This window comes from Myotis brandtii, unplaced genomic scaffold, assembly GCF_000412655.1.
Source record: "Myotis brandtii unplaced genomic scaffold, ASM41265v1 scaffold953, whole genome shotgun sequence".
Classification (NCBI taxonomy): Eukaryota; Metazoa; Chordata; class Mammalia; order Chiroptera; family Vespertilionidae; genus Myotis; species Myotis brandtii.
This window is the reverse complement of record NW_005371933.1, coordinates 823,747-850,312: the sequence shown is the minus strand read 5'-3', so window position 1 is coordinate 850,312 and position 26,566 is coordinate 823,747. Positions and strand designations below refer to the sequence as shown.

At 38.2% G+C, this 26,566-nt stretch overlaps 2 protein-coding genes across 4 annotated transcripts in view; one reads left to right on the top strand and one right to left on the bottom strand.

Moving 5' to 3' along the window:
* SLC30A6 (solute carrier family 30 (zinc transporter), member 6) overlaps positions 1-17,358 on the top strand; it is a 31,856-nt gene extending 14,498 nt beyond the window's left edge. For both annotated transcript variants that reach the window (XM_014533201.1, XM_014533200.1), the window contains 9 exons: positions 1,777-1,857; positions 2,556-2,591; positions 3,297-3,391; positions 6,456-6,504; positions 6,811-6,930; positions 8,453-8,555; positions 9,419-9,466; positions 10,896-10,964; positions 16,543-17,358. In XM_014533201.1, coding sequence (XP_014388687.1) covers positions 1,777-1,857; positions 2,556-2,591; positions 3,297-3,391; positions 6,456-6,504; positions 6,811-6,930; positions 8,453-8,555; positions 9,419-9,466; positions 10,896-10,964; positions 16,543-17,043 — 1,102 coding nt within the window. In that variant the 3' untranslated portion in view covers positions 17,044-17,358. The remainder of the gene's footprint in view (positions 1-1,776; positions 1,858-2,555; positions 2,592-3,296; positions 3,392-6,455; positions 6,505-6,810; positions 6,931-8,452; positions 8,556-9,418; positions 9,467-10,895; positions 10,965-16,542) is intronic.
* Positions 17,359-21,888: 4,530 nt separating this feature from the next.
* NLRC4 (NLR family, CARD domain containing 4) overlaps positions 21,889-26,566 on the bottom strand; it is a 33,154-nt gene continuing 28,476 nt past the window's right edge. For both annotated transcript variants that reach the window (XM_014533198.1, XM_014533199.1), the window contains exon 10: positions 21,889-22,200. In XM_014533198.1, coding sequence (XP_014388684.1) covers positions 21,908-22,200 — 293 coding nt within the window. In that variant the 3' untranslated portion in view covers positions 21,889-21,907. The remainder of the gene's footprint in view (positions 22,201-26,566) is intronic.

The following is a 26,566-nucleotide window of genomic DNA, read 5'->3' as shown; positions in this document are numbered from 1 at the left end:
ATCCCCAGTAGGGGGTGTGTAGGAGGCAGCCAGTCAATGATTCTCTCTCATCATTGATGTTTCTCTCTCTCTCCCTCTCCCTTTCTCTCTGAAATCAACAAAAATTAAAAATTTAAATAGGAGAGTACAGAGGATTTTCATGTAAGTGTGTCTTCTAGATGTTAAAGTAAATGTGATATATTTTAACATAAATGCAGTGGTAAAGATGGATTTTAAAAAAAAAAATTTTATTGATTTTTTTTTATGGAGAGGGATAGAGAGTTGGAAACATCGATGAGAGAGAAACATCGATCAGCTGCCTCCTGCACACCTCCTACTGGGGATGTGCCCGCAACCAAGGAACATGCCCTTGACCAGAATCAAACCTGTGACCCTTGAGTCTACAGTTGATCAGCTGCCTCCTGCACACCGCCTACTGGGGATGTGCCCGCAACCAAGGTACATGCCCTTGACCGGAATCAAACCTGTGACCCTTGAGTCCACAGGCCGACGCTCTATCCACTGAGCCAAACCAGTCAGAGCTAAAGATGGATTTTTATATTAAGACTGGATTTTTTTATAGCAATGGACTAAAGAATTTGAGTTTTCTGTTTCTATAGTTTTAGAAAATACTGAAAGTTGAAAGATAGTCTTTTATATTAGAGGTTTTAAAAAATATCTATTAGAGCCCAGCTGTTGTGGCTCAGTGGTTGAGCATAGACCTATGAACTAAGAGGTCACAGTTCAATTCTCAGTTGGGGCACATGCCCGGGTTGTGGGCTCGGTCCCCAGTGGAAGGCATGTGAGAGACAACTGGTTGATGATTCTCTCTCATCATTGATGTTTCTATCTCTCTCCCTCTCCCTTCCTCTCTGAAATATATATCCATATATATATGAAAAATATGAGTTCCTTCAATTTAAGGAAACAACTTGAAAAAAGAATTTTACTTTGGTAAAGAAATTCTTGGACCAAACTTACTCTTGTCTTCAACATATCATTCATTGGGATTATGTTCTTTTGAACAATATTAGGATTGTTTTTGTTTTGTTTTGTTTCTACTTAAACAGTGGGACAAAGTAAACGTAAGATGTTAATGCAAAATGAAGATATAAGTGTCACTGACATTTGGTAGAGTTGGATTATTACTATGATAATCAATTGTCAGGTATAAATATTTATATTTGAAAATCTGTGACTCTGACCCAAGTCTTTTGGTTGTTAAGTGACAGAAATCCAACTCAAAACTAGTTTGGGGAGTAAATGGGGACTTTGATAATTTAGTAATTATGTGTATAAGTATAATAAGTGGTTAAAATCATGAACTTTGGAGCCAGAGTGCCTGAGTTTAAAAACCTGACTCCTCCACTTGTTAGTTACCTGACTCTAAACAGTTACTTTTTCTCTTTGTGTTTCAAGTTTCTTATCTCTCTCTTTTTTTTTTAAGTGGATAAAGTAACCCTCATAAGGTGAGGTAAAATGAGGTAATATGTTAAGCACTTTGACCTTATCTAATACGAGATGAGTCAATTAAGTGTTAGCTGTTAATTAGATAATAGTTATTTCCAGAAAAATAAGAGCCATAAGCGGGTCCTGGGAATGTATGTTGTATAAATAGGCACTCTTTTTATCTGTATGTTTATTTTAGAAACTCCGTAGTCTGTTCTAACCATGGTTGGCTTATAGTAAGCACATATGTATATTGAATGAGTGAATACATGAATGTAAATGTATTCTAAAGGTACTGCTTTGTGAATTGAAAGAATTTTGCTGACCTAATGAACTTTCTGATTTCAGATTTGAAAGATTGGAAGTCCTGGCTGTGTTTGCCTCCACAGTCTTGGCACAGTTGGGAGCTCTCTTTATATTAAAGGAAAGGTACATTTGTGTATGATGTTACTGTCATTCTAAATTCCATCTGTGTTACCTTTGGGAACATAAAGAATCTAGTGAGAGACAGTCTGGTTTATAGGGTATACAAATTAAGATGAATAGTGCTGGAGTTGTTTGTTTGTTTGTTTGTTTGTTTGTTTGTTAGAGGAAGGGAGAGGGATAGAGAGTTAGAAACATTGATGAGAGAGAAACATCGATCAGCTGCCTCCTGCACACCTACTGGGGATGTGCCCACAACCAAGGTACATGCCCTTGACCAGAATCGAACCCAGGACCCTTCAGTCCAGTGCTCTATCCACTGAGCCAAACTGGTTAGGACATTGTGCTGGAGTTTTGATAGTACAGTTTATTCATATTTTAGACTATTCTCCCTCCTTTTCGTCCTCTTTTATGACCTTTGAGGCTACTGAATCCAATTATAGGTAGGCTTGAATGAAAGAAAGGATTCAGTGAGATGTGCTGTAATTCTTAGTACTACAAACCCATTGAAACAGGTCTGGTAGAGAAAGATTGACATTACATATTGTGGATAATGAGTCTCCTTGCCTTATTATTGCTAATAATCAACAGTTGGTTATCACATTAAAGATTTTGTGAATTTATTGGGTTAATAATTTGTTTAATAAAGCTTTTTAATTTTATAATTTATAGGACTTATTTAATACATTATTTCTTCCTTTTAGTGTAGAACGCTTTTTGGAGCAGCCCGAGATACACACGTAAGATTTTGCTTTTGACATAACATATAATTTACTCTTACTAACTTAATTGGCATATTATTAAATAGCTGTTACTTTGGTCAATATTAGAGTTCAGAGAATGGCAGAATTCATTTCATTGGTATTTCACAAACAAAATCTCCAAATCCCAAGATTCCTTCTTTTCACCCTTACTGTTCCCAAGCCGTTGTACTGCAGAGGAAGGCCTCTCTACCATGGCTTCAGGTCCCTCATTATTTCCAGGCCCAGGGCAACACACTAAGCCAGTCCCGTCTCGTCTTCTATAATTTGATTCTCAAAATCTTTTAGTAGCACCTGTAGAAATTGTTATTATTTTCCATATAGTTGCCAACTATATGGACTTCACCTATTTTTGGTCAGTTTAATTCAGGACAGTCTGACCTGTCCAGTGTACTATAAACCAAATACCATTTGCATTTATACAGATTTATAACAGCAGTTACAAGTAAGAAGATAGTGTTAATGCTAAGAGTCTTTTTTTGTCCTGTGTAGGGTGGAGCAACGGTATATAGCACATGGGTTATAGGGCTAGAAACCAAGTTCAGATTGTGGCTCTGCTACTATCAAACCATAGAAGCAGGCCACTCTGCCTTCCCATTTCTTTCTTAGTCTCTCTACATGCTGAAATTACATATTGATATTACCAAGAAAAAAATAATGGTGAATGTTATTGTTCTTTTTTAGGGGAAGATTATTAGTTGGTACTTTTGTGGCACTTTCATTCAACCTATTCACGATGCTTTCTATTCGGAATAAACCTTTTGCTTATGTCTCTGAAGGTACGATTTTTGCCATTAATAAAAAAATGTAATTAATCTCATAAAAACAAGTCTTTTGTTTGTTTTATTAACTTACAAGTCAATGAGAAAATACATTCTGAAGAGAAGAGAGAATTACCGCAAATGCTTTCAAGTTTTCTTTAAGCAGAGAATTATAAAACAAAATCTAATTAGTTCAAGCTTTATTACTTAAAAACAGGTAAGACTGACATATATTAAATTAAATGTGCCCAACTTGTATGGCTCATTGGTTGAGTGTGGACCCATGAACTAAGAGGTCACTGGTTTGATTCCCGGTCAGGCACATGCCCTGGTTGCGGGCTCCATCCCCAGTAGGGGACAACCAATCAATGTTTCTATCTCTCTATCCTCTCCCTTCCTCTCTCTCTAAAAAAAATCAATAAAAGCATATTTTAATTAATTAAATGTGATGAAAAATTACATTTATCAAATAACATGAATGAGATTTATATGTATAACCTACCTACAAAAAAAAAGTGTATTTCAAGCATTCTAGGAGCTTCAGGATATTTAGAATAGTTGATGTGCTCGTTAAAAATAATTTAATCCCGATAATTAAATAAGTTCTCAGATACTTCTCTTTGGCAGTGGTAGGTGGGCTGGCATATTTTCATGTAACTAAAGTTTTTTCTCTTGAAATATTCTTTTATTTTTAAGTCTTTACAAATTCAGACTGGTTATTTTACTTCAGCGGTGTAAAGGGTTAACCAGTGATTGATGAAGAGATGAGGTATAAACAAAAGTGGGCCATGGGCACAGACCTACATTTTGAAGCAGAGACAGTCGGGTCTTTTTAGGTCTCACTGCCTTAACACCAGAATAATCAAGAAGAAAACTTTCTGAAATGCCCATTCAAATTTAAACGACTTCGTGAATGTCATAAAGTATGAGTTATATTTGTATGAGTGACAGTAGAGTTTACTGCATGAACTTGAAAATTAAATAATAATATTTGTGATGACCAGCATTATTTATTTATTTATTTTTGGTTAATCCTCACCTGAGAATTTTTTTCCCATTGCTTTTCAGAGAGTGGATGGTAGGGAGGAAGGGAGAGAGACAGAGACAGAGACAGAGACAGAGAGACACATTGATTGGTTGCCTCCTTCACAAGCCCAGACTGGGGATGGGAGCTAACCCGAAACTCAGGTACGTGCCCATGACCAGGAATTGAACCTGAGACCCTTTGGTGCGTGGGTCAATGCTCTAACCTCTGAGCATACTGACCAGGGCCAAAATTATTTAGAGTTTACAAATTGTTGAGATAGTATCATGCTCACTTCGGAAATTTTAAAAAGATTCTGAGATTTACAAGCACTCTGATCTCTTTGTACAGATCAGAAAGAATCAAGAAGAGAAAGAATACTGATAATACCATGACCCTGAAATAACAACTGTTAACCTTTGTATTTTACCCTTTCATTTTGTATGCACATAGACATATTTTTGCATACCTATAATTGTATGGATTTAAAATTTTATGCCTTGTTTTTTTTCCAATTAACAGTGTCTAGAGAAAAAAATGCTTCCCTGATTTTGGGGATATTGATTTAAGCTGCTTATTAAGAAACAAAAGACTCAGAAAGAACCTTTGGCCTTTCCTGCCCTAAAGATTCAGACTGAGAAAAGTGCTCAGGAAGGAGAATTTAGGATGGCACCTTAGCCTGATTTGAATTAAGTCCAGTAAATAGGAGGGTTTCAGGCATGGCTTTGTTAACTAGAGACCCACTGTGTCCCATTGTTTCTGAGTCACCTCCCCAGGTTTTGCATGCCACCTGTGTTCCCCTCTTCAACTACCTGTAAATTGCCCATTCTCACTTCTGAAATGTAATATTCCACTTCCCTCCTTTCCCCTTTGTCTAAAAATGCCTTATATATCCAGTGTTGCCTCACTGTGTTTAGAATTTTCATAGATTTATCATGTGTGTGAGTTCTCCATGCACATGTATTAAACTTTTATTTTCTCCTGTTAAAAGGAAAGAAAAATAACGCTTTCATAATATTTTGTCATATGAATATTTTTACACATTAGTCTATTCCTATACATTCCCAGCTTTACTTTTTACAAATAATGCTCTAATCAGCTTTTTTGTATTAAATTTCTTGTATGCATGTAGGATAAATTCCTGGAGAAGAAATTATAAATGGATTAAAAATACAGTGTTTTTAAAGGCTTTGATATATATTACCAAACTCATTTCCAATAAGGTTATCTAGTTTGTATTTTCATTAGTTGGAAATGAAAGTTCCCAGAAACATCGTGATTTGTGACGTTAGCTAAAATTTGAGTGGAAAATAGTATCTACTAGGCATTGTGCTAAATGCTTTACATAGAATAACCCATTTCTCCCTATAACGTATGAGGTAAATTATTTTAATATTCCTATTTTACACTGAAGCCTGAGACATAAAGTCACTTACCCCAGGCCATACATCTAGGGAAGGGCGAGATGGAATTTGAAGTCAGGTATTCTGGCATCTGGGGCTGCTCTTAACTGTTCTACTACTAGAATAGTGGCTTTTGTGTAAGGTTTGGCAATCTTTTTTCTTTTTTATCAGAGTATACATTAAAAATGAATATTCTTAGCACCTGGGGTAACTGTAAGAGGACACTTGAGCCTGGAGGCTGCTTGTCCAGTTACACTACCCAATAGGTGTCTTTGGATGTAGCCAGGCCCCCACCTGGCCTTTCTGAGAGCTGAGGGAATTAATAATTGGTGTACTTATAACCTATTCTCAGCACACTGGTTAGAAAACTTTATGCTTTACAGTATAAAGAGCCTTTAAAACTTCAAATTAATAGTAATAATGATATGTGTAACTTCACTAATTCCTTCAGGTCAACTATAAATTGTAGTCAAAACTGCTTTTGGTTTAGTATCCTAAAGGCGTAAAAGAGGGAAAAGTTCTATAATTGAGGAGTAACATGTCCTTTTGTAATGTTAGGTGGATTATTGCCAAACTTATTTTGAACATTAAAGAAATCAAGTATTTTTGGTAGTGATTTCTTCTATATAGATAATTTGGTATTTTCTTCTTAAAGCTGCCAGTACAAGTTGGCTTCAAGAGCATGTTGCAGATCTTAGTCGAAGGTAAGATGTTATGGGTTTTCATGATATACATGATTTTAAAGGAATGCACAAGAAATGTGTATGTCATGGAAACTTACACAATTCATTGCTGAGGTCAGTATATGAATCTCACAGATCAGATTCTTATTCTTCCTTTTTCTTTTTAATTGATATAAGAGAGACCTTTATGAGTGAGCTTTGTTGCCAAATCCTCTGCTTTCTTTAAAAGATATATGATATTAAAAGACAAGTCATCTTTTATAAGATTTTCATCAGTATCACATGAGTTCTGCTAGCTAATGAATACTCTGTTTGTTTTACTCACAGCGTGTGTGGAATTATTCCAGGACTTAGCAGTGTCTTCCTTCCCCGAATGAATCCATTTGTTTTGATTGATCTTGCAGGAGCATTTGCTCTTTGTATTACGTATATGCTAATTGAAATTAAGTAAGTATTTTTTATTTTTGCAAAGTGTGTTTCCATTCCTGGGGCCTGACTATTAAGGTCATCGATGGGATGGATGGGGGTTAAGCTTATAGCACATTTGCTAAGTACATAAGCTGTGTAACTTTGGTCATGTCTTGTCCTCAAGTGGCTTCATCTGAAAAAGTAAGGGGGTTGTATTCAGTAAGTATTTTTTTATTACAATCTATAATGCCAAATTAATTCCCTACTGCTAATTGATGAGTGGAACACAAGAGGATGATAAAATAAGAGAAATAAGCCACAGCTTGCTATTTCTGAGAGAGGGAAGAGAAGAAGTAGGTGTGAAGCAATTTTTTTAATCCTCATTTGTTCTACTTATTGGTTGAATTGATTGATTCTCTTTTTTTTTTTGTAAATATATTTTGTTGATTTTTTTTTACAGAGAGGAAGGGAGAGGGATAGAGAGTTAGAAACATTGACGCGAGAAACATCAATTCAGCTGCCTCCTGCACACCCCCCACCAGGGATGTGCCCGCAACCAAGGCACATGCCCTTGACCGGAATCGAACCTGGGACCCCTCAGTCCGCAGGCCAGTGCTCTATCCACTGAGCCAAAGCGGTTAAGGCGAATTGATTGATTCTTGTATGTGCCCTGACTGGAGATCGAACCTGCAACTTTGGCTTATCGGGACTACGCTCTAACCAACTGAGCTACCCCGCCAGGGCCTTGCACATGCTGCTTTCAATGTCTACACTCTCTTCCTTCCATCCTCTCACTCCTCTTTGCAGGCTCAGCTCAAATGTCACCTCTTTTTATGTTTAACCTTTCTGGATTATCTCTCACCCAGTAGCCTCGACAGTCACTCCTATGTGCATCCATTCTCTATAGAGACTTCTCCTTTGCATGCAAAGGGCTTTATTATGTTTTCCACATGTGTTTCTTCTGCTATTTCAAAGGCAGGAACTAGGTCTTAACTCACGTCTCTATTCCAGCATGTGGGGAAAAGTTAAAAAGCGTGCTTGTAATCATGGGGATTTGGGTTTATCTTAGTAGAACAGCCTGAACTATTGAGATGTTGCACCTCGGAAGAACCTCACTTTGTGAAACTCCTGGCAAATTTTGAAAAATCTTAATAGTAATTATTGGAAAGTTATTATTTACAGGAAAACTAATAGAATCACTGATGAAATCCATTAGTGTCTCTGTATCAGAAATTACTATTTGAAGGGTTTTATTTGTTGCAGTAAGTGAACATATATGAAATCTTCCTTGTTGACAAGTAGATTGACTGAAAATGCTCACATTTTCTTCTTCATCATCATCTCTTCACACTAATTCACATAATTATTAGTTGTTTTCCCCCACTAAACTTTGGGAAGAAATAATTCAGAAAACTTTCTGTTTTCCTTTGAGATGTTTCAATTGCCAGTAGTGACCACTTGTGATAAAATGGTCCTTTAGATAATTAATGTTCCGTAGACTGAATTGTAAGAAGTTGAGTGAGGTATACATTTACAATTTAGAATTATTTTTTCCTTTTAGTAATTATTTTGCTGTAGACACTGCCTCTGCCATAGCAATTGCTCTGATGACGTTTGGCACTATGTATCCCATGAGCGTGTACAGTGGGAAGGTATTACTCCAGGTAAGGGTCTTCTTTCAGTGTGCATGCTTAATGTTAGCACGTTCTTCTACCAGATTGTGAAATTTTTGGCTTTTAGAAATGAAGCCAAACAATAATCTCTGAAATTTGTACACTACAAATTAGATGAAATTACATGGGCCCATAAAATAGGCACAAATATTCCTAACTTTGTAATATAAAACAAAATTATAAATTAAATTTTTTTTACCTCTGATAATGTTTCCATTGAAAACAATGCTACTTTTTAAAAGTTTTTAGATATTTACTTTCCTCTAATTTGTATAAATTTATTGTATAATCTGGTTATGATTTTCTTTTTCCTCTGTGATTGAATCAGTGAGAATTTTAAATTTCAAACTTAAAATTTAAGGGACAAATTATTAGTTATTAAAACAATGGGACAAGTCCAGGTACCTAGAGACAAGTACCTGAATGGGGAGGTAGTTTCCCAGGATTGGATGTGTGTGGAAGCCTAGCTTTTCCTTCTGTCTTTACCTCATGCCTTTTCTTAAACTTACAATATCTCCATCTGCAGGACCAGTAAATAACAATAAGATAGTAGTTGTTTAGTGCCATGCCCTATATAAAATGTTACTTCCTTAAACGTTTTTTGTTGAGTGCCTGGTTCTTTAAAGTTTATTTGTTCTAGAGATAGCAGCTTCTTTGTTAAGATAAGAAGTGAGCATGCGCTGGTTTTTTATGTTGCCCCACTACTGGGCCAGTTGAAACCTCTCCTTCCTAAATCATGATAGGGTACATGTCAAACAAAGCAGAGGTTAGTATAAGACCCAATATTCGTTTCTGGACCATTGTTGCAAAAATTTTTTTTACCTCCTTTGATGTATGTTTTATATTTCTCCCAGACAACACCACCCCATGTTATTGGTCAGTTGGACAAACTTCTCAGAGAGGTAAGATGGAATAATAAAATCATTTAAATTTATAATTTAGAATGCAAAGAGTGGGTACAAATAATACTTTATTTAACCCAACCCTATCTAGAATTTTAGGGGCGTTTGTGTTCTTAACTCATTAGGAAACATAACATAGTGACAAAAGTAGAAAGATTGAGGATTGCTCAGTCTGGAAGCCAAATTCACTTGAAATAGATGTGGAAGGTAATGATAGACCACTCTCCTACCTATATTAATGCTGTAACTTTTATGACTCTATAATAAAACTTAACGATTTGATTAAATCAACGCTCTTTTTAAAAAAAATATATTTTTATTGATTTTTCACAGAGAGGAAGGGAGAGGGACAGAGCGTTAGAAACATCGATCAGCTGCCTCCTGCACGCCCCCCACTGGGGATGTGCCCGCAACCAAGGTACATGTGAGGAACTGTATTTAAAGGGCCAGAAGGTTGAGAACCACTGTCTAAGGCAGTGATGGCGAACCTATGACACGTGTGTCAGAGGTGACATGCGAACTCATTTTTTTGGTTGATTTTTCTTTGTTAAATGGCATTTAAATATATAAAATAAATATCAAAAATATAAGTCTTTGTTTTACTATGGTTGCAAATATCAAAAAATTTCTATATGTGACACGGCACCAGAGTTAAGTTAGGGTTTTTCAAAATGCTGACACGCCGAGCTCAAAAGGTTTGCCATCACTGCTCTATCCACTGAGCCAAACCGGTTAGGGCAAACACTGTTTTTTAAATCTGTTGATTGCTTCACCATCTAACATCTTGATTTGTGGGTTTAGATTTTTGTATTGTTACACATTTCCACCTGCCAAATAATGGAGGAGCAAGAAAATTGAATTATTTGGATGTGAAAAGTGTTTTAAACTATTGGTTGTCAGTATCACAAAGGCTACTGTTATCAAGAGAGCTGGTTACTTGTCTCGGTGAGTGGAGCCTGTGCCACTGCACCGGGGGACCACACACTATGTATCTGGCCTTGGAATTTGCTTTTGACCCACATCCAAATAACAGTCTTCGTTTGGCAGAAATTTGTTGAAAGGGAATTCAGAGAAAGAAATGATAGAGAAGAAAGAAAAGAAAAAAACCTGATAGCACAAGTGCTGGCTATCCATATATGCCATATTGATAAAAAGAAAAGAGCCACACACTGTTGACAAGGTGGGGTGGGGCTGTAAAGACCCAATTCTAGAAAGATTGGTGCAGACAAGAAGCTGGGAAATAAGGCCTTGGCTCTGCTGCACAAGCAGAAAGGGTATCATAGGTAGTGGTCTGGCTTCTCTCGACTAATGAGTGTCCTCAGGCAGGGTTTGGCCATGTCATTCCTAGGCTCAGAGCAAGTCCATAGTGTGGCTGCCCTGTGTTGGATATGTCAAATGCAAACAACCCCATTTCTGTATTTTTTATCAGGTATCTACCTTGGATGGAGTTTTGGAAGTACGAAATGAGCATTTTTGGACCCTAGGTTTTGGCTCATTGGTATGTTTTCTACATATTACTTTAGTTATCATTTAAAGCATACTTTATAATTTTCAAAACTGGAAAAAATTATTTCTTTAAAGTTTTCATAGAGCCTTTGATTTCTGTTTTTGTTCAGTAGAGTCTAAATTGTAGGTGGATTCAGAAACCTAATTGAGATTAATGGGGGGATGTTTTTCTTTTTTCTTTTAAACCAAATCATCTTAATATTGAACTGTCCAGAGAAGACAAATTCAGTCACACATTCCTAAATATGAAAATGTTGCAAAATAAGAGGTGCAATTATTATTATTTTTTAATATATTTTTATTGATTTCAGAGAGGAAGGGAGAGGGAGAGAGAGATAGAAACATCAGTGATGAGAGAGGATCATTGATCTGCTGCCTCCTGCACACCCCCTACTGGGGAGTGAGCCCGCAACCCAGGCATATGCCTTTAACAGGAATCGAACCCAGGATTCTTCAGTCTGCAAGCTGACTCTCTATCCACTAAGCCAAACCAGCTAGGGCAAGGTGCAATTATTTTTAATTGCAGTTCTAATTTTGGAGATTTTACTGAATATGTTAAAGAGTTACAATAATACATCTTCTGCAGCATAAAATTTCATGTTTTCTCATCCAATATTGGACCTCATTACCAGAGAGACTTTATTTTTGTATCAGGAATGATGAGGAAAATAAAGAAAAGTACCCAGAAAAAAATTAAATCACCATTATCCTCTCACGTAGAGAAAATTGCTATTGATATTTTTGTATTTATACTTACACATTTATTCTCCTTAGAAAATGAGATCATGCTATTTTATGATTTGCTCTTTTCACATACTACAAACAGGTTTTCATATCAGGTTCAAGCTCCTTTAGTGGAAAAATGGCTACCTTGTCTCTACCTCCCCCTACTCTTCCTCTCTAGTCATTTGGTATCTCAAACTCATCCACTAGTAAATTCTTCAGGAAAGGCCCTGGGGAATAACATTCCCTAAATTCCTGAATATTTAAAAAAGTTGTGGACATTATACTTGAAAATAATTTTGGCTAGATATATAATCCTGAGCATATATTTTGTTTCCTCAAGTTTCTTAAATATACCACTCCATTTACCTCTGGCATAAAGTATTGCTGTAATAAATAACTCATAGTCTGGTTTTGGGTGTTTTTTTCTTTATATCTGACTTGATCATTTTGCCTGGATAGCCCAAATTTTTTTTTTTAATCTAGTAATTTTTCTAGAGTGTCTTGGTGGTGGTCATTCTGGGTCAATTATTTCAAGTATGTAGTATACCCACGCTCTATCCACTGAGCCAAACCGGTTTCGGCGGGGTCAATTATTTTCAATAATGTTATTTCAAAACCAACATTTTAAAACTTTCAGGAAAGTTTTCTTTAGTTATAGTTGTTAATATTTATTCTGGACTTTTGCTTTGATTTTCTTCTTTGGGAATTTCTGTTACACTCATTTGGATTTTTGCTTTTTTGGTATTTGTTTTATCTGCATTTCCTTTTAATATTTAAAATTTCCCTCTTTTTACCTTTTATTTCTCTTACAATATACTTGTGTGTTTATTTGCTTTTGTACTCCTTGTTTCGTCTTCATTTCTGAAGTGAATTTTTTTTATTTTTAACTATCTCATTTCTGAGGTTTTCTAATTTTAATTTATAGTGTTCTTGTTTCATGTTTTTTGGCTTGTTTTGCTAACGTGTGGTGTAGTTCTCAGTTTTGTAGGTAAATCTTTCTGGTGATCTTTTAATCTGTTCTGTATTTTTTTTTCTTATAGTAACTTTGTGTGGGATTAGGATTCAGTTCTTTTCTATGGCTCCTTTTTTATGAAATCAGGTTTCCTGAACTTAAAAAATAAGGGGTGGTTTAAGGTAGTATGTCTAAATCCATGGCTCTAGAGTTCCCTCTTCGGCTGAGTCTGTGAAGTGAACGTTTTTTCTTTCCCCTGGCTCTGTTTCCCTTCCATTTGTGCCTGAACCTCTACTCTGCTGCTCAATTGGGATTCTGTTCCCAGTGGTTTCTTCTTAATGTGGGGCTTTGCTTGGTTTCTTTTGAGAGTTCTAGGGTTCAGACTACTCCATTTCTTCATATCTTATTGCAGACCCAGCTGCCTTTCTCAAGTTCTCTGTCCTAGATTTCCACTAGCACCGGCTACTGCTTTGGGGTTTTTAGGTCAGGCAGATGCACTATTGCTTGCTCCTCCACAGAAGCTGATACCTTGCAGGTCTACCTGGTATAGCTTGCATTTGGGTTTTCTTAGCACCATGTTAGCTAGTTTTTTGTAGATGTGTTCATTGGCTTTTGGATTTGCTGTCTTAGTTTCTGTATTTATGGGAATATTTGGAGCATTTCAAAGAAGTGCCACCACTGTCGGTCACTGTCTTCCAAGAATCTCAACATAATTTTTAATGGCTGCAGTTTTACATGATATGAATATGACACAATTTATTTAATCATTTCTCTATTGGATTAGTTGATTTCCATTGTTACCATATAAACTGGCTGAGATGAGTATTTTTCTGGTGTAATCTTTGTATATACTCGTGATTATTCCTTAATAGTAATTTTTAGGCTGTACACCATGTAAGGAGATCTTATTCAACCATGATGATGTAACCACTCTGATCTTGGGTTGGTAGTCCCTGTACCAGCTAAGTCCTGTGGTGGGCCTGAACAGATGCAGCCACACCACCTCATTGGATCTGCACCACACAATTCACCTGGAATGGCTGGAGACCCAAAGATCCCTTCTTGTCTGAGATCATCCTGAGCTGACGTATCTGTCCGCAGGGAGCCTCAAGGTCAAGCCACTTGGCCCTGGAGCCTATTCCTTGTGGATAGGAGTCAATGGCGGCCTCAGTAGTAGTGTCCCAGTGCTCAGTGGCTGGGGCACGCAGCATCCCCATTTGAGTGGTGGCTGTTCTCTTCCCTGTGAAACCCGTGCCTCTCCTAAAAGCAGGCAGTGCATGAGGTCCAGGTGGAGCTCAAGTAGGTGTGTGTGGGGTAGGGGTGCTCAAGCTACTGGCACACTGACAGACCTGGACATACAGAAAGGTCAGGTAACCTGATCATCTAAAAGAGCAATAATGGTCTTATCTTCAGTAAATGAAAGATCAGTCAGTATTTTTTTTTTAAGATTAATTTTTAGAAGGGGTTTTTGTGAATAAAATAATATTATACCCTTTATGGCTTTTGATGCCAGTTGCCAAATTGCTTTCCAAAAATGGTTATACCAATTTGCATTCCTCCAGTAATGTAGTTCATTTTTAATCATTCTTTTAATTATACTGATATCAATAAATTAGTAGACAAGTGTTTATTAAGCATGGTGGCTTTAAACAAAAAGAATAGTTATCTCAGCTGTTCAGAATTTGGCCATCTAACAACTACACTGATGTATTGCCTAATTAAGACCAAGGAAATTACTAAAACAAGCTTTTGAGCTGCCAAGAATAGTTGTCACAAAAGCTATAGATTAATGCAAACACCATAATCATAGGAGACTGACTCTCGGAAATGGTTTCCACTTATTTTACTTTGATTTCCACATCAGGTTGAAAGAGGATGCAGTATCTTTTATAGTTTTGTATAGTGACAGCAGTGAGATGGCAGTGGCAAAGAAAAGGGAGAAATCAAAGCTGCCTTGATTTCTAGACTTGGCTTGTCTTACCTAAAAGTAATCAACTACAAGTCAAATTCAAGCAACATAGATATTTTCTCTGTCTTGTGATTGATGATAATTCCTATTACTGCTCAATTCATAGACTCAGGCACATTCTAACTAACGCAACTGGCCAGTTTATGTGCAGTTTATGCTTTGCTGTAATTTTTTTTTATAAAGTCTGAGTTTATCTAGAAATCAGCATGAAATAACTGTTGGGTATTTTATTATACTATATTTATTATATATTTTTATTTAAGATTTTATTATACAAATAGTACCCAGTTGTTAGAAAAATTAGAACTTACAACTAAGTCAAAAAGAAGAGAATAAAAATTTATAATAATTCTACCATCTAGAGATAAGTGCTGTCATGCTTGATATTTTTCTGTATGTATGTGTTTTGATCAAAACAGGATCATTGTTGTATCTACTATTATCTACTTTAAAAACATAATATGTGTTAAATGTCTTTTCAGATTTATAAACATACTTTTTTAAAATTTTCATTTTTATTATTGATACTATTACAGATGTCCCCATTTTCCCTGCCTTTGCCCAACTCCACCCAACCTCTATATCCCCCTTCTCTCTGGCTATCACCACATCGTTATCTGTATCTGTGGGTTATGCATACATGTTCTTTGGCTAATCCCTTCGCTAACCCTCATTGTAATGCCTTGTGCTCTCTATGTTCCTAGTAATGTAAGGTAAGCTAGAAACCTTGAGATTATCTTTGATGAGTTCATCTCCCTCATCCATTACATCCAGTTGGGTATCAAGTCCTCCCACTACTAACCCATGGCATATTATATGAATCCATTTGTGTCCCTCTCTGATCCCACTGTGTTTGTCCTATCTCAGACCTCTTCATTTTTAACCTAGACTGTTGCAGTTATTTCCTACATAATTGGCAATCATCCATACCTGTAATTTTTCTGAACTTTATTTTATTGCTGTTGCTAAAGCTTATTATCATAATATTTAGATGCCTCTTCTATCCTTTCCTTTTCACCCCATTACCTACCTTTCTTCTTTATATTCTTTCTTTGTTTCCTCTTTTCCTCCTTTGTGTTTTTTTTTTCTGACCCCTGAAATATTTGTACTTCTTTATATTGCTTACTAGAGGCCCAGTGCACGAAGTTCGTGCACTCAGGGGAGGTCCCACAGCCCGGCCTGCGCCCTCTCACAGTCCAGGAGCCCTCGGGGGATGTCCAACTGCCGGCTTAAGCTGGCAGTCAGACATCCTTAATGCTGACACGGAGGTGGGAGAGGCTCCCGCCACCGCAGCTGCGCTCACCAGCCATGAGCCTGGCTTCTGGCTGAGCGGTGCTCCCCCTGTGGGAGCTCACTGACTATCAGGAGGCAGCTCCTGCATTGAGCGTCTGCTCCTTGGTGGTCAGTGCGCGTCATAGCGACCGGTCGTTCCACCAACCGGTCGATTTGCATATTAGCCTTTTATTATATAGGATTCTTGCCCAAACATGCCATGCATTTTAATTGCTATTTCCTAAGCCTGTCTCCACCTTTTGAAATTTAACCATCAATCCTAGATCATCAAATGTCATTTTTTTCTTAATGTCTTCCTCAATTTGAATTAATATCTCCCTTTTCTGCCTTTCTATTGCATTTTATATACTTCATTTATATTCTGCCTCATGTTATAATATGCCTATCTTCATCCTACATGGATTTCTCTTTTATATATATTAAAAGATCACATTTTATTTAAAGAGTTATGAATTATTTCGTTGTTAATCATTACTAGGTAGTCTTTAAGGAATATCAAGACATTAAGTTTTCTCTTGAATGAAAGAGAATACCAAGTACTGTTACAGCGAATCATAAGTAAAATGCTCGATTCCATGGGAATTTTCCGTAGTGTAATTCTAAGCAGTCTCTTTCTTTTGCCCCTTTTAGGCTGGATCAGTGCATGTAAGAATTCGCCGAGATGCAAATGAACAAATGGTTCTTGCTCATGTGACCAACAGGCTGTACACTCTAGTGTCAACACTGACTGTTCAAATATTCAAGGATGACTGGATAAGGCCCTCTTTACCATCGGGGCCTGTTGCAGCTAATGTCCTAAATTTTTCAGATCATCACATAATACCAATGCCTCCTTTAAAGGGTATTGATGAGTCGAACCCTGTCACATCAACTCCAACTAAACCTAGTAGTCCACCTCCAGAATTTTCATTTAACACCCCTGGAAAAAATGTGAACCCAGTTATTCTTCTAAACACACAAACAAGACCTTATGGTCTGGGACTTAATCATGGACACATACCTTATAGCAGCGTTGTTAATCAAGGATTTGGAGTTCCAGGAATTGGAGCAACCCAAGGATTCAGGACTGGTTTTACAAATATACCAAGTAGATATGGAACTAACAATAGAATTGGACAACCAAGACCATGACATACTGTGATTTAATTTATTTTATGAGGAATATTGACTCCTTGACTTCCTTCCTATTTACTTAGTAATCCACTTTGCATTGACTGTTCAATCATTTGTTGTAAATATTAGAGAATAGTAGGCTAGTTCATGTTAAATGAAACTATATTTTTGTAAGATATAGTTAAAACAGTGAGAAACTTCTAAATGTTGTAGGCTTTAAATAGGCTTCCTTTAGAAAGTGTATTTCTCTAAATTTGAATTTTGCTATCTTTGGTTTTGAAGTTGACTACAGTGTGATATGAGATTACCTTTACAAGAGAACCATTTGATGGAGTAGATCTGTCACATTATATTCTCTTCAGTGAAATTTATAAAACTGCTTCTTGAATAATGATACACATTTTAGGAAAGGATAAAAATATCCATTCTAAAAGTAAAAAAGTCTCTTTTATGGCTTTTCCAAACTTAATTGCTACATTTTTCTTTGAGGTCCTCTGAATTATGTCTTGCAAAGTAAAAGCAAAAATTTATTAGAAATTTTAGAATATATACTACTACCTAGTTTTTGTTTTCATCGGTTGACCACCTCCTGCACTGGGGATCGAGCACACAATCTGGGCAATTGCCCCTGACTAGAATCCACAGCCAGACTGGCTAGGGCATATTACCTAGTTTTGTCATTTAAAAATTTCAATACATTTGTAAATAGTCCATGGTTCTCAAAGTGTTTTTTTCTGGTTAATAAGTACCAAATCCTTTAGTGATGTGCAATAAAGGAATCCCAGTTTTCTCTCTTACACATAATCTGATTCTGACATAATGATGGAATTTATCTTTTTTTGTAACTTTTTCATTGGTTGACTTAATTTCTCATTTTTTAAACAAAACATATCAAATATGTTACCAAAATATATGGGATTCAACAAATGTTATAATATGGGATTTGATATCTTTTCAAAGTTGCACAATCAGTTTGAGATATTATAAATTTTTACCAAAAGGTAATGGATCTTAAATTATAGAGTACAGTATTTTCAGACTTGCTACAGGCAGTTTTTAACTTGTTTTGTTTTGCTTTGTTAAACAATGAATTGTTAATGTGATGAAGTATGAGAATTATATAGATTATTTTATTTTTTGATTACTTTCCAAGTGCACATGTTAAGAACTTTCTAATGTGACCAATATTCCATATAAAAAATATAACAAGCAGCAATTACCGATGAGGTTATATCATGAGTTTTATGGTTAGGGTTTTAAAAAGGGATTTTAAGAGTGGATTCAACTTTTCTAGAATCCAGTGACTCCTAGAGATTTGTGACTTTTCCAGCCATTACCCAGCTATCTAGAGAAGATTTATGTTCCTGTAGAATTTGCAACAGTTTCTTCAATCAACTCATCCTCTTTTAAATATGAGCAGCACTTCCAAATCCTATTTCTTCACTGTGGAATAACAAACATCTAAGAAGCCATTCTATCACAAGTAGTTAATCCTGTGATAATAAATGACCATGTCCTAAATACCTTTTGCTTTCTGAGGAGTTGGTCATTGTCTTGGCATCTGCGACCCTGTTCGGGCATTTTACCTACTGAAGAAATAGAGTCCACACTACTTTGACTGTTGGTGAAAAGGAATAAGGCAACCTGTTTCTTGTCTTTTGTCTTATGTTCTCCATTACTATTGCCTGTTATTGGTCTACCATTACAGGGTGGTGTTTCCTCCATTGACCTCATCTAAATGTGAATTCGGGTCTTGCATGAAATCTGAAGGACTGTCATGTGCTGAGGGATGATGATTCAGAGGTATGTGCTGCCACCGTATGCACAGGTGCTGAACACAGTTCTGTGTGAGGTTAAATGCCTACTTTCTCAACACGCACTCAGAAGCAACATCTGTGCAGTTGTCCTACCAAAGGAGCTTTCAGGTCAACCTACACTATTTGAGAAGTTGCCTGTGGGTTCTGAAGGAATTGGCTCTACTTGCTGAACTTCATTACTGCCATCTGCTATAGGTGACTTTGGTCCTTGCATTATGATATAACGTCTTATTTGCCAAGCTCTGGCCAGCTTCCGGATATGAAAACAAGAAATTTGGCCAGCATAGGCCTTTAGACAGTAGCCTTACTGGTAAATCTTGTCATGGAGTTACTTGAAGCTAGACAAAAAAAAGGAAGTTCAAATTACATACTTGCCCCATGGTTTGTGATTTAAGAGCAAGCTTCATGGAATATGATGAACCCTGTTTGAGAAATCACTGTTCGTAATGGAAAAAAACATTGGACTGGAAGACAAGAATTGGATTCCAAAACTGATACTGCCGCTATGTAAGTAGTTCTGTAACCATGGGCAAGTCATTTAACTTCCCTGAGCTTTCTCATCTGTAAAGATAGGGTGGGGAATGAATTAGTTGATCTGTAAACTATCAACTCTAAAATTTTATGACTAAATCTATAGAATATGTGCCCAGTTGCTAAACAATATTGTACCCAGAATTTCTTTCCAGTGACTACCTCAACATATAGGCCAAGTGTTACCTATACCAACACCCAAGCCATTAATTTGAGGTGCCATGAGAATAGAAGGTGAACTGCAGGCTAACACCATTTAGGAATTAGCTTATTTCAGACTTGCCTCGAATAAATCTTTTAAATCTGTTTAAACAGATTTTTCTTAGTCTTCTTTCTTTGTGGGAAAGGATTATTTTTTTTATTATACCTTGTAATATGCATTAAAAAACAACAACACATGAAACCCATGGTTTCACGATATCACTAAAGATGAAATTTGAAGTACATGATGTTAAACCTAAGACAGACTGAAGAAAAATATTGAGTAAGTGGTACAGGAGGGCAATTTGGAAGTATATAAAAAACAAAATTATAAATAGCCTATGACTTTTTTCTTTTTTACTTTTTTCTTTCTTTATTGATTAAGGTACTACATATGTGTCCTTATCCCCCCATTGCCTCCCCACCCCCCGACTCATGCCTCACCTCCCTGGTGTCTGTGTCCTTTGGTTAGGCTCATATGCATGCATACAAGTCCTTTGGTTGATCTGACACCCACCCTCCCCTACCTTCCCTCTGAGGTTTGACGGTCTGATCAATGCTTCTCTGTCTCTGGATCTGTTTTTGTTCATCAGTTTATGTTGTTCATTATATTCCATAAATGAGTGAGATCATGTGATATTTATCTTTCTCTGACTGGCTTATTTCACTTATCATAATGCTTTCCAGTTCCATCCATGCTGTTGCAAATGGTAAGAATTTCTTCTTTTTTACCACCGCGTAGTATTCCATTGTGTAGCTGTACCACAGTTTTTTAATCCATCCATCTGCTGATGAGCACTTAGGCTGTTTCCAAATCTTAGATCACTGGGTCAAATGGGAGTTCGATTTTTAGTTGTTTTTTTAAAATATATTTTATTGATTTTTTACAGAGAGGAAGGGAGAGGGATAGAGAGCTAGAAACATCGATCAGGTGCCTCCTGCACACCCCCACTGGGGATGTGCCCGCAACCAAGGTACATGCCCTTGACTGGAATCGAACCCGGGACCTTTGAGTCCGCAGGCCGACGCTCTATCCACTGAGCCAAACCGGTCAGGGCCGATTTTTAGTTTTTTGAGGAAACTCCATACTGTCTGTTCTCCACAGTGGCTGCACCAGTCTGCATTCTCACCAGCAGTGCACGAGAGTTCCTTTTTCTCCGCATCCTCGCCAGCACTTGTCATTTGTTGATTAAATAACCTTGACTCTTTCAATTCAACTTCTAGGCATCGATCACAGGTAAATTTTCACACACACACACACACACACACACACACACACACACACACGATGTTCCTATGTATTTTGTAATATCAAAACCAGAAAATAGTCTTACTGTCACAAAGGATTATTTTTGCGGGGTGTTGGAGTAAAGATTAGGACAAAGTACCCTTTGCTTCCATAGAGTAATGAAAGAATGGGGTGCATTTTTATTTCTTCCTTAATCTCTGAAGTCACAGTTGAAATTACATGTATCAGCAACTAAGGTGGACTCAATTTCAAGGCAATCTTTTTTGGGAGTCTGATCTGCTTTTCATATAAGAAAATGCTTTTCACATTCCAAATTGTTTGAATTAAACTTTTTGAATAAAGAACAGACATGGAGTTTTATGATTTTAAATAATTCTGGCTTGTTTCTTTACTCAATAGCTGTTTATTGGTAATTTAATTCTCATATTTAGCAAATATTTGTTGAGAATCTAGTACATGTCAGGCACTGTGCTAAGTAAATGTGCATACAGTATATCAGTTCTTGTGACCTATTTTTTTTTTCATCTTTGTTGTTTAAAGTATTACATATGTCCCCCCTTTTTCCCCATTGACCCATTCTAGCCCACCCCCAGCCCAAGGTCTTCACCACACTATTGTCTGTGTCTATGGGTATGCATATATGACCTGCTATTCTTGAGACCAAGGGGACCTGGGATGAAGAAGAGTCCCCTTCAACTATCTGATAATCCTATTAGGAATCATGAAACACAGAACTATAGCACATGTCATCTGTAAACTTCCTTCCCCTTCCCTCCCTTCTTTGGTCTCATTTGCCTGGCATCCTCTTTTTATTTTTCCTGAATAGTGAAAATAAGAAAGATTTCCATGCAAGAGTCCAGCTAAGGAAGTGATGGTGCCACACATCATCCTGATATCAGTAAAGGAAGAGGCAGTTTAGAAGGGGCGAGTTGGGCAGACATTGTTGACAAGGATAATTTTTAGGTGGATAATAGATTGCCATATACTTTCCGACCCTTGGATTATATGAGCAAAGATTTTTAAATCACCAGGCGGAAAGTAATGGAGTTCCCCAGAGCATTCATGGGCTCAGGTTGCCCTTTATTTAAGCAGTTACTAGTTTAAAGGCACCTTTAATAACACTGATATCATCATCATCAAATTGCCACCCAACAAGCCTAGCTTCTTGCAAAAAAGTTAACTTTGATAACACATGGCCAAGTTTTCTGACTAATGCTGCATCGGGTAAAAATCTTTTAGTACTGAAGTCAAAAAACACTAATTGCTTAAGGTTTTCAAATACACCCATGAAGGTAAGCCATCCATCACTGCTCACACAATTTCCTGCCAAATCCAGCTGCTGGAAGTTTTTCAGAGGGTTCTTTTCAAAAAATGCACCTGGTGAAAAATAAAAATTAGTATTTTAGTTGGAAGCAAACAGTTTTTTAAAGAGAAATGGCCATGTTTGAACCAGTGCCTTACTTTCGAAATTCTCTATAGATAGGGCAGTGATTATGAATGTAGTCCATTGTATTTACAAATTACATTATTTGTAAAGTGTAAGGGAATCTGGTAAATAGTAATTAGTATTTAATTAACCAGTATAATTAAATAATGTAATTATCCTATACAATAAAAGGCTAATATGTACATAGCCTAGACCAGTGATGGCGAACCTTTTGAGCTCGGCGTGTCAGCATTTTGAAAAACCCTAACTTAACTCTGGTGCCGTGTCACATGTAGAAATTTTTTGATATTTGCAACCATAGTAAAACAAAGACATATTTTTGATATTTATTTTATATATTTAAATGCCATTTAACAAAGAAAAATCAACCAAAAAAATGAGTTCGCGTGTCACCTCTGACACACGTGTCATAGGTTCACCATCACTGGCCTAGACAGTAGAACAACTGAACAACTGGTCGCTATGCCGTGTGCTGACCACCGGAGACACACGTGTCATAGGTTCGCCATCACTGGCCTAGACGGTGGAACAACCAGAACAACTGAACAACTGGTCGCTATGCCATGCGCTGACCACCGGGGGCATGCATGGACCATGGTGGGCATCGGCCGTGGCAGGATGGTGGAGCAGGTGAGCGGGGGTGCCAGACCAAGGTGGGGCACCCGGTCACTGTCATCAGGGTGAGCCTCTTGTGGTTACTGAAAATTCTTTGCTCCCGCATGTTGCGGTCCCACCTGGCACTCGCACCTGCTGCCAGCACTGGAGCCATTGCTCACACCCACTGCCGGCACCCGGTGCTGGCCCCAATCACTCAGTGCCATCAGCAGGTGCAAGCAGCAGCTGCCAGCCCCGATCGCCCCTCAGGGCTTCTCCACCTCCCCCTGCTCCTGAGGGGAGGTTGGGGCCAGCAACCGCTGCTCACACCCTCTGCCAGCGACGGCCCCACTTGCACCCACTGCCAGTGCCCGGCACTGGTCCCAATGGCTTGGCACCATCAGCGGGTGTGAGTGGCAGCTGCTGGTCCTCATCGCCCCTGAGGGCTTCTCCACCTCCCCCTGCTCCTGAGGGGCGATCAGGGCAGCAACTGACGCTTGCACCCAATCCTGGCACCGGCGAGGAGCAGGGATGCTGGCAGATGGTACTGGGGGCTGCGGTGGGAGGGGCCAGGTGGGGGCACAGAGGATGGGCCTAGACCCACCCCTATGCCTACTGGAGCCTCTTGGCCCACAGTTCCTTTCAAGGTGCACGAATTTGTGCACTGGGCCCCTAGTAATTAATATAATTTATAACAAGTATTTAAAATAGCATCTAGCCGAAACTGGTTTTGCTCAGTGGATAGAGCGTCGGCCTGCGGACTGAAGGGTCCCAGGTTCGATTCCGGTCAAGGGCATGTACCTGGGTTGTGGGCACATCCCCGGTAGGAGATGTGTGGGAGGCAGCTGATCGATGTTTCTCTCTCATCGATGTTTCTAACTCTCTATCTCTCCCCCTTCCTCTCTGTAAAATATCAATAAAATATATTTTAAAAAAATAGCATCTATAATGTAAATGCAGTTGATTTAATTAGTATAATTCCTTTATATTAGCAAACCATTATAAATGAATTATATATTTTTCCCTTTTTCTGACCCTTCCAGGAAATGGAAGATTGCTTAAAAATTTAAGTGCAAAAGATGCTATTAAATAATCAGTACTTATTTTCAAAACTGGAGTCAAACTCCCAGTAATCTTAGATCATTGTCTCTTCTGAGAAGCAAACACTACCTGTTGTTTCTTGGGTATGGAATACCCCTCACTGTAAACTTGAATAAGTAAGCCTCCTTCAGTGTCTCAAGATTTGGGTTTCAGGGTTGTTCTTTTAATCCTCCCTGGACTCTTCAGGAACCTCCTCCATTCCTTACAGACCAGGGCACTCTAAAGTACCTCCTACAAAGGGAAGGTAGATGTTCTAGCCATGACCTTGAAGTCAGAGATAACTCGCTAAGGAATGGAGGAATAAAAAAATGTAGGTTTCTGGGTCTGGAAGACTGCAAAGAGCAAATCCACTCTGGACCAGTAGAGGACAGGGAAATAAGCTTAGTCTTCTGTAAACCATGGTGTAGTTGGGTCTTGTTATACCAGCTTAGCCTGTGTCCAGCCCAACTCATACGTAGGGCCTCCCTTTCACCTCTACTTCTCATAAGGAGCCCTTGTTTTTTCCTTATAGGTAGCTTTCTCCCTGCTCCTTCTGTCTCTGCCTTTTTCATGTGCTTCCCAGCATGGCATGCACTCAGTCAAAATGCTGGTTGTCAGTGTCTGTAAGGCTCCTGCCCCAAAGAGCAACTTCTTTTCTCCTTGACTAGAAGACCAGATTCCACCACCTAAAGGGAACTTAAAAAAGAAGAATTTAAAGCCCATTCCACCCTCAGAGGTGAACTATTTATACAGGCAATCTACTAAAGTTTAGGTAAGGCATCAATAAGAACTCCTCGGATACTCATTAGAACATGTGCAAGCACGGGAACAACAAGCATGATCTGAGGGCATGCATTCTGTTCATGTAATCTGCAGTGTTTTTGTCATCACGATGAGCAGACTGGTCCTGAGGGAAAAGAAATCTGACATTTAATGCTGTGGGCTGTGCGTGGGCTGTGGAGAATGGAAGTGGCTTGATCCAAATTCCAAGCAGAATCTCAAATGCTCTGGGTAGAAGGACTCCGATCCTTGAAGGGTTCCTGTGGAGAGTGGCTACAGTGTTTGGACAGGTTATGGTCCGAACCTGTGGTCCCACATGGCTAAGTGATATGGGCTGCGGGATGTGCAGCAAGTAAACAAAGCTTGATCAGGTGCATGTAATTGAGTAGATTAAACCCACGAGAATGTTGTAAACATCTTGACCACGCCCTTACTTTGCCTCCTGGAATCTGGCTATAAAATAAAGACTTGGCTTGCAGGCCTTGGCACTGTCTCTCCATCAGAAAGGGCAGCAGCGCTCCACCCAGACCCAGCTTTCTTCTCTTGCCTGTCTTTTCTAACCCTTCACCGGGACCCCCTCTCAGGCTCACCGAACCTGGCTGTGCTGGCCCAGCACAGGTTCCTGCATCCTAAACAAAATTCTAGCATTGCCAGAGCTCTTACCAGTTTTTCATTCTGCAAACATTTTTGAGTGCCTACTGTGTACCATGGATTGTGCTTGCTAGGGGCTGGGGATAGCTGAAAAGGGCAGACGTAGTCCCTGTCTTATTGGGCTTACAATATAGTGTGAAAATATACGTTATAAATTAAATGGGTGCTGTGGTTATTGATTTCAGAGAGGAAGGGAGAGGGAGAGAGAAACAGAAATATCAATGATAAGAATCATTGATCAGCTGCCTCCTGCACACCCCTTCACTGGGGATCGAGCCCAAAACCCGGGCATGTGCCTGACCTGGAATCGAGTTGTGACCCCCTGGTTCATAGGTTAACACTCAACCACTGAGCCATGCCAGCCGGGCTATTTTGCCTTTAGTTTCACAGATAATTTCCCAAGTTATTAGGTTAATTTCCTTGCCCCTCATTCCCTGCAGTGAGATTGTTTCATAGTTTGTAATATAGTTAGGTTGTTTTGCAGTCTGCATTTTGTCCTCAGGTATCTCAGACCTCCTAAATGATTTTTTAGTTTGCATACATTAAGGTTCACTCTTTGTGTAGTAAAGTTCTATGGGTTTTGACAAATGCATACTGTCATGTATGCACAATTACAGTATCATGCAGAATAGTTCCACTGCCCTAAAAACACAGAGCTGTGTCTGTTTAACCCTCTCTCCCCTCCTCCTGAGCCCCTGACATTTCCCTATGTCTCTTCAAGGCTTAATAGCTCATTTCTTTTTACCACTGAATGATATGCTACTGTGTGGCTGTACCACAGCTTGTTCATCCATTCACCTACTGAAGGACATCTCAGTCGCCTTCAGCTTGGGGCGATATTCAGTAAAGCTACTACACACATGTGCTTGTGTCTCCATATTGACTAATGAAATGATGTCACTCTTTCTTGAACAGTCTTACTTGATTTTTATCTATTTTGTTATTCTTTTTAAAGGATCAATTATAAGTGTTATTAATCTTTACTTTTGTTTTCTGTTTCACTGATTTATACAGGCAGATCCTGCAGGTGTGGTTCTCTTAGGGGCAGAAATAGAATAGTGGAGACTAGCTATAATTATAAGAAATATTAATCATGCTCTGTTAACCGTGATGGTTCTGTTCTGATTAGAGAAAGCACATTCTACCCCAGGGGTCCTCAAACTACGGCCCGCGGGCCACATGCGGCCCGCC